The sequence below is a fragment of the Oryx dammah genome, unplaced genomic scaffold (genome assembly GCF_014754425.2).
Source record: "Oryx dammah isolate SB20612 unplaced genomic scaffold, SCBI_Odam_1.1 HiC_scaffold_2, whole genome shotgun sequence".
Lineage (NCBI taxonomy): Eukaryota > Metazoa > Chordata > Mammalia > Artiodactyla > Bovidae > Oryx > Oryx dammah.
Window position 1 is genome coordinate 156,926,167 of NW_024070186.1, and position 8,863 is coordinate 156,935,029.

At 36.8% G+C, this 8,863-nt stretch overlaps 1 protein-coding gene and 2 pseudogenes across 1 annotated transcript in view; 1 reads left to right on the forward strand and 2 right to left on the reverse strand.

Moving 5' to 3' along the window:
* LOC120854716 overlaps positions 1-149 on the reverse strand; it is an 828-nt pseudogene extending 679 nt beyond the window's left edge.
* The window catches only part of LOC120882208, a 933,819-nt pseudogene that overhangs the window by 663,587 nt on the left and 261,369 nt on the right, over positions 1-8,863 (forward strand).
* Positions 8,782-8,863, reverse strand: part of LOC120854721 (olfactory receptor 4A47-like) — a 1,177-nt gene continuing 1,095 nt past the window's right edge. The window contains exon 2 of the mRNA XM_040228965.1: positions 8,782-8,817. Coding sequence (XP_040084899.1) covers positions 8,782-8,817 — 36 coding nt within the window. The remainder of the gene's footprint in view (positions 8,818-8,863) is intronic.

The window sequence follows — 8,863 nt, forward strand, 5'->3', positions numbered from 1 at the left end:
TGACAGTTATAGTGACTATAACTAGAAAATTGCCCACCACAGTCAAAATGTAGAAAAACAGGAACATAACAAAAAGTACTTTCCCCTCCTTTGGATTTCTGTGTGAGTCCCAGGAGAACAAAGTAAGTTACATTGTTTTTTGACTCCATCTAATCTGTACAGGAGGTGACTTCATATAGTAGAAGCAACTTACCTACAAAACAAGGAGGGAAAGTTAAAGGGGGGAAATGCTCAAAGGTAAGTTTTTTTTTTTTTTCCATTCGTTAGAAGAATGAGTATAGAACAACTATTTGTGTCCGATGTGTCATGGACAATTTTATTTTCAAGTTGAAAACAGAATTTCTGTCCCTCAATGTTATGACACACAACAAGAAATCAGGCAATCCCAGACTCAGGTTATTAGTGCCATTAAATGAATATTCAAATAGTGCTGAGTCATAGTACAAGAGTATATCAAATAGGTATGACAGAAGACTTTCCAGAGGAAGCAAACCTTTAGCTTTGCTGAAGTGCAAAAAAGAATTAATTTTTAAAAATGAGTTAGAGAAATCCAAAAAGTGCAGCATTTATAGTCACAAAAGTCTACTACTTGAGGCCCACTTGAGGTAATTTACATAATCAGTGTGGGTAGGTAGATCAAACTGTTAATGGAAGTTTCCTGTCCTGAATTGTCTCAGACCTCACTGACACTTCTTAGGCTTTTAGGTGGATATTTCCCTTTTCCTGACAATTAAATGCTACAGCAGTGGTTTTGTGTCCCCTGTCCCTACCTCTCCTCTTACTTTGCAAACTTGGATATGCAACATCTCTAATTTTGACATCCAAGTGAATGGCAATTTAGTATTTAAAAACTTTTTAAATGTCCATAATAAACATAAGTGTTTTCTATACAAAATTTAAAGAAATATTTCCTATTTATCTCATTAAATGCTTTTTCCATGTTATTGTTCAGACAAAAAATTGCTGTACTCTTCACTCATTCATTACTCTCATAAGCCTTTAATAAATCCTATTCACTCTACTATGAAAATATATCACAAATTTGATCATTCCCTACTTCTCATTTTATTCCTGGTCCACTGCAATAGGCTCCTACCAAGTCTCTCCACGTTTATTCTAGCTTCCAACAATCGGTTTTCCTGAAGCAGCCCAAATGACATCACTCTACTGCTCAAAAATCCTAGAATATATTCTAATCATACAGTCACAGTCTACTGTTTACAATATTGACAGTAGCAAGAATTGTAATCTTCATTTTATAATTGAAGAAACATGCTAGAAGATCTCATTCATTTTCCCCAAATCATACATTTCTAAGGGACATAACTAGAATTGAATCTAAGTTTGATTGATTTCAAAGTAATTAAATTTCCTACATAATAAAGACAGTCCCACAAATATGAGCCTGGTTCCCACTACTTACTGCTAATCTTACCTTGTGGAGGTTTGTTCAGAATCTAAGAGTGACTTTAAGTTACATGTAAAGGTTTGAAACTATTTTTCATCCAATTTGACAACAGAGGACAAAAGGTCACCTTATTACTTGAGGATGCATTTTATTTCATTTGACTATCTGTCCATTTTCTCCATGGAGTTTTCAGATTATTCAGAGGCACATTTTTATGCATTGTGTTGATTATTTGAAAGGAATTCCATGGTGCACACCCAGAAAAACAAAAGTTTACTATGTTAGGAAATTTATCAAAATGAGTAGCAAATCTTACATGTACATAGAAGAAATGAACTAGTTATTTGGCAAGGAAGCTTTTCAGAAATAACATATTTCCTACTAACTTCAAAAAGAAAAATAACATTTGACTGTTTAGCCCTTTTCATTCTGTCATATTAATATGACCAGACTCATTGACTGAGATTTTGAAAGACATTCTTATAATTTTTTTGTCACACTTTAAGTCTATAAAAGGACCTGCTGAAAAATTGATCCCAGTTACTAAGTGGATAACATCTTCTCCCTGTTAGGGGGGTAGATCATGGGATGTTTCATCCCTTTCAGCTGCAATTATCATTGAGTCTTACAATTGGAATGTGTCCAAGACTCATTCTTGTTTAATTAATTCACTGGGATTTCCCCCAGAGGTTTTTTTTTAAGCATCTATATATAAAGATATTTAATAGGCAAAGTCACATAAATAATATCAGAAGAATCTTTATGAGACTAAAGTCAATGAAAAACAATCAAAAATTTTGTCACAGTGAACTTATTTGTTATTTCTTTCCCCACCTGCCATAGCAAGATTTTCTTTCCTTTTGTTTAGTACTCAATTTAATCACCTTAATTTGGTTTGATATATGAAAATTATATAAAAAACAAATATATTAAAATTTTAGATATAATATCTAATTTTGTATCCAATCATTATTATTTTTTTAAAGTTTAAAATGAGTTTATTGATATCCACAAAATGACTTGCTGAGCTTTTGGTGGGGATTGCATTGATCCATTTAGTACTATGATAAATAGTTTTTCCAGGTTTCTCAGTGCTATTTCTTTTTTTAAATATAAATTTATTTTAATTGGAGGTTAATTACTTTACAATATTCTATTGGTTTTGCCATACCTCAAGGGGGATTCATTATCATTTTTTAAGTCAAGGTACCCCTGTCATGTCAGCAACTGTCCTGTGAGTGAGGACACAGAGACTAGTGAAACCTGGGGAAACACGTGAGAGGCTTTTCCTGCAGGGGTCTTCTTTCTTAGAGTCAGACAATAAAGAATGAGACAACCTAACAAAGCAGCGTCAGTCTTATTCACTGCTTATAAGAAACAGAATACTGTGACAAAAGATAAGAGAGAGTCCTACTGTGGATATAGATGACCTTTCTTTAAAGGTGGTGCTTAAGCTGAGATTGAAAGGATAGCAAGTGGCTACCATCAGAAACACTCTTACAGAAACTAAAACTAAATAAAATTAGTGAATAAAACTATCTCACTTCAGAGAAAACATGAGCTATACTTGGAAAACTCTAAAATTTTCACAGGAATTTTTATGGAAGTACTATGTTAAAAAGGACCAGACAGAATATGCCCTGTTTATTACAGATTTTAATGGAAAAGCTTTCAATCTTTCATGTTGAGGAAGTTATTAGCTGTAGATCTGTCATATTTGGATCTTTGTCAAGGTGCATTCTATTACCATTGTTGAGAGATTTCTATGAAATCTAGTTCTATGAAATTATTTCTATGAAATCTCATTTCTATGAAATGATAATTGAATTTCTACCTGATCATGGACAACCCAAGGAGAATTTAAGAAAATAATTCCACTTACAAAAGCATCAAAAAAGAATAAAATAAAATTTTATACTCTGAAAACTACAAAATGTTGCTCAGAGATATATAGAACACACTCATACGAGAAGACGTTTATGAGCTGGAATATTCAACAGTATTAAGATGTTAATAATGCCTAAAGTGATTCAGTGCAATCTCTATCATAATCGTAAAATTGCTTTTTTGCAGAAACAGATAAATTCATGCTAAAATTCATATGGAATCTCAAGGACTCCAAATTGTCAAAACACTCTATAAAAGAAAGATCGGCAGTCTCATGCCTCCTGATTATAAAATATTTTCTACAAAGCTATGGTAATCACAGCCCCAGTGTTGAAATAAAGATGGACAGTGGACTAATGGAGTAAAATAGATAGTGTAGAAATAAATCTTCCTATATGCATTTAGATAATTTTCAACAAGGGTGCCAAGCATTTAGTGGGGTAAAGAAATTATAAGTAATAAAAAGGAAATCACCAAAAAACAAAAATGATATGATTCCACTTACATGAGGTACTTAAAGTAGTCAAATTCATAGGCAGGAAATAGAATGGTAGTTGCTCTGCCTAGGGCTCAGTGAGTGAAAAAGGAATTTTGTCTAATGGCTGTGGAATTTCAGTTTGGAAAGCTGAAAAATTTTGGAGATGGATGGTGGTAATGTTTGCATAACAATGTGAATTAATTTAGTGCCACTTTAAAATGGTCAAATTGTAAATATTGCTATGTATATTTCACCACAATTTTTAAAATAAATTTAAGAACTAAGTTTGCCTCCTTAATTGGCTTCAGTTCAGTTCAGTCACTCAGTCGTGTCCGACTCTTTGCGACCCCATGAATCGCAGCACGCCAGGCCTCCTGACCATCACCAACTCCCGGAGTTCACTCAGACTCACGTCCATCGAGTCAGTGATAACATAACTATAGCACAGTAGCCCAAAGTATATGCAAAGATCATGGGCTTCAAATAAAACAAGGTATTCTTTCTAAGAGGTAAACATGTCAATAAATAACAGAACTACTAAATTAAAATCTGTATTTGTAATATTTATTTTGTTTTGGAATATAGTTGACTAACAATGTGTTAGTTCAGATGTACAGCAAGGTGATTCAGGTATACATATCCATACATCTATCCTTTTACAAATTCTTTTCCCATTTAGGCTACTACAAGATGTTGAGCAGAGTGCCCTGTGCTATACAGTAGGTCTTTGTTGGATAACAATTTTAAATATAGTAGTCTGTGTATGTTACTTCCAAAACTTTATTTAATCAATTCAACAAATATTGAGTACCTCCTGTGGGCCAGGCATTGTTTAAATACTCAGGATGAATCAATGAAGCAAGTAGACAAAAAAAAAAGAAGAAGAAAGAAGGAGAAAGAAGGAACAAAAACTAAAACTCTTTATTTTGGAGTTTCAAAGTCAGATTTTATAAGCAAGTTATCAAACACTTTTGAAGGATTTTGTGCTCCTCTGGACTACTTCAGACTGTCTGATTTTGCAGAGGAAAGATGGGATTTTACAATACGAAACATCCTTACCTACAAAGCAATGAGAATTTGCACTACAGATTGGAGTTAAACTCCACCTTTCAAACAGAGGTACCAAAGTTACTGATGAAACACTGAGTGGGATGGGTTTACCCTCAAAGTGACAGGGAATAATTTATGCAACATGGGACAGTGATGTCTTAAATAGAAATTGCAATGAGTAGCAATAAAACAGATTGGTGCAAACGTGACTGTGGTTTCAGACTGTGATGATTAAATTAACATATTAATAAGTAGGCTCAAATATCTTTATTAATCAAAATAGGAATCACTGCAATCAACACATTTTTATCAATGAGAAATAAGTTTGTTTATTGTTGTATGTAAAAAATCCAGGCTTGAGGAGTCCACAAACTCTTAGAAGTCATTTTCTGCCTTCTGCTGGTTGTGGAAGTGTTTTCCCTGAAAATGTTGTTGATATGCTTGAAGTAATGGTAGTCAATTGGCTAAAGGTCAGGTTGAAGATGGCAGATGATTCAAAACTTAGTAGACCCATTTGTTCAACTTTTGAAAAATTGTATGTGTGAGGTGCAGTTGATCATTATCCTGAAGAAGAATTAGGTCCCTTCTGTTGACCGATACTGGCTGCAGGCATTGCAGTTTTGGAGACATCACATTGATTTCCTGGGACTTCCCTGGTGGCTCAGACAGTAAAGAATCTGCCTGCAATGCAGAAGACCCAGGTTCAATCCCTGAGTTGGGAAGACCCCCTGGAGAAGGGAATGGCAACCCGCTCCAGTATTCTTGCCTGGAGAATCCCATGGACAGAGGAGCCTAGCAGGCTACAGTCCATGGGATTGCAAAGAATCTGACATGACTGAGCAACTTTCACTTCATTTCACTTTACTTCATTGATTTGCTGAGCATACTTCTCAGATGTAATGATTTCACTGGGATTCAGAAAGCTGTAGTGGATCAGACCAGCAGCAGACCATCAAACAGTGACCATGACGCCCCCCCCGGGGGGGGGGGGTGGAAATTTGGTTTTGGGAAGTGCTTTGGAACTTCTCTTTAGTCCAATTTCATCTTTCCAATTTGCTTCAAATACTGAATGACCATTCAATGGTTGACTTTCAGTTCTCCAGCAAATTCTCATGTAATTATAAGAGAATCAGCTTTGATGATTGCTTTCAATTGGTCTTTATCAACTTCCAATGGTCAGCCACTAAGCTCCTCATCTTCAAGACTCTCATCTCCTTTGCAAAACTTCTTGAACCACCACTGCACTCCACTGCACCAGAACTGTTCATTAGCAGTTCCTGGGCCAGATGCATTCTTGAGTTGTGAATGGTCTCTGCTGCATTAACACTCATTTTGAACTCAACAAAATCGCTTGAATTTGCTTTTTGTCTAACATCATTTCCCTAGTCTGAAATATAAAACACAGAGTAAATAATAGGTCATTAGCAAAAAACATAAAGTGAAAAATATGCATTAAAATGATGCATATAATTTAACCACATTTAAAAATGTACTCCAATATCAAATGGCAAATGTTAACAATGCATACACCACAATTACTTTTGAACCAACACTCTCTGATGTTCAAGCTGGTTTTAGAAAAGGCAGAGGAACCAGAGAGCAAATTGCCAACATCTTCTGGATCATGGAAAAAGCAAGAGAGTTCCAGAAAAACGTCTATTTCTGCTTTATTGACTATGCCAAAGCCTTTGACTGTGTGGATCACAATAAACTGTGGAAAATTCTGAAAGAGATGGGAATACCAGACCACCTAACCTGCCTTTTGAGAAATCTGTATGCAGGTCAGGAAGCAACAGTTAGAACTGGACATGGAACAACAGACTGGTTCCAAATAGGAAAAGGAGTGCGTCAATGCTGTATATTGTCATCCTGATTCTTTAACTTACATGCAGAGTACATCATGAGAAATGCTGGACTGGAAGAAACACAAGCTGGAATCAAGATTGCCGGGAGAAATATCAATAACCTCAGATATGCAGATGACACCACCCTTATGGCAGAAAGTGAAGAGGAACTAAAAAGCCTCTTGATGAAAGTGAAAGAGGAGAGTGAAAAAGTTGGCTTAAAGCTCACCATTCAGAAAACGAAGATCATGGCATCAGGTCCCATCACTTCATAGGAAATAGATGGGGAAACAGTGGAAACAGTGTCAGACTTTATTTTGGGGGGCTCCAAAATCACTGCAGATGGTGACTGCAGCCTGGAAACTAAAAGACACTTACTCCTTGGAAGAAAAGTGATGAGCAACCTAGATAGTATATTCAAAAGCAGAGACATTACTTTGCCGACTAAGGTCCGTCTAGTCAAGGCTATGGTTTTTCCTGTGGTCATGTATGGATGTGAGAGTTGGACTGTGAAGAAGGCTGAGCGCCGAAGAATTGATGCTTTTGAACTGTGGTGTTGGAGAAGACTCTTGAGAGTCCCTTGGACTGCAAGGAGATCCAACCAGTCCATTCTGAAGGAGATCAACCCTGGGATTTCTTCGGAAGGAATGATGCTTAAAGCTGAAGCTCCAGTACTTTGGCCACCTCATGCAAAGAGTTGACTCATTGGAAAAGCCTCTGATGCTGGGAGGGATTGGGGGCAGGAGAAAAAGGGGATGACCGAGGATGAGATGGCTGGATGGCATCACGAACTTGATGGACGTGAGTCTGAGTGAACTCCAGGAGATGGTGATGGACAGGGAGGCCTGGCATGCTGCGATTCATGGGGTCGTGAAGAGTCGGACACGACTCAGCGACTGAACTGAACTGAACTGAATAAATATGTTTGTATTTCCACTCCCCCCCCCACCCCAAATCCAGTACTTTGGCCACCTCATGCGAAGAGTTGACTCATTGGAAAAGCCTCTGATGCTGGGAGGGATTGGGGTCAGGAGGAAAAGGGGACGACAGAGGATGAGATGGCTGGATGGCATCACCAACTCGATGGACGTGAGTTTGAGTGAACTCCAGGAGATGGTGATGGACAGGGAGGCTTGACTTGCTGCGATTCATGGGGTCGCGAAGAGTCGGACATGACTGAGCGACTGAACTGAACTGAAATAAAAATTTCACTGTCTGAAAAAGAATAAAAGATATAGATACATGAACTGATGATGTATGGCAAAACCAATACAATATTGTAAAGTAATTAACCTCCAATTAAAATAAATCAATTTAAATTTTTAAAAAATCAGTATAAATATATAGCATTTTCCTCATTAAACCATTTATTTATTATTAGTGCCTTGCTGTATAAGTATTACAATTTTCTAGGTATATTGACAAGCAAGAATTATGGAGCTTACATTGTAGCATGGAGCAAACTGTTATGAATAGCACAGTTGTATGATTATATTATTTAATGGTAGTTATAATTTTCTAGAGAACAAGAAATCAGAGTCAAATTTATTTATTTATTCTTTTAATATAATTTTATTTATTTTAATTGGAGGTTAATTACTTTACAATATTGTATCGGCTTTGCCATACATCAGCATGAATCCACCACAGGTATACACGTGTTCCCCATCCTGAACCCCCCTCCCTCCTCCATCCCCGTACCATCCCTCTGGATCGTCCCAGTGCACCAGCCCCGAACATACAGTGTCGTGCATCGAACCTGGACTGGCGATTCATTTCATGTATGATATTATACATGTTTCAATGCTATTCTCCCAAATCATTCCCCCCTCTGCCTCTCCCACAGAGTTCAAAAGCCAACAGGTCTGTGTCTCTTTTGCTGTCTTGCATACAGGGTTATCTTTAAGATAGTTTCTGCATTCAAAGGAAATGGAACCTGATGTCAAATGACTCTCTTCATGATGGATGATGCATTTAACGATGCATTAATTAATATGAGCTACAATGTTTCTTCTCCAGAGCATCTTCATAGCATTAGTCAACTCAGAACTTCTTAGACTGTAGATTAATGGATTCAGCATGGGCGTTATGATTGTATAAAACACACTCAATAGTTAATCAATGGGGAATGTTTTAGCAGGTCTTGCTGCTGCTGCTGCTGCTGCTGCTGCTGCTGCTGCTGCTGCTGCTGCTGCT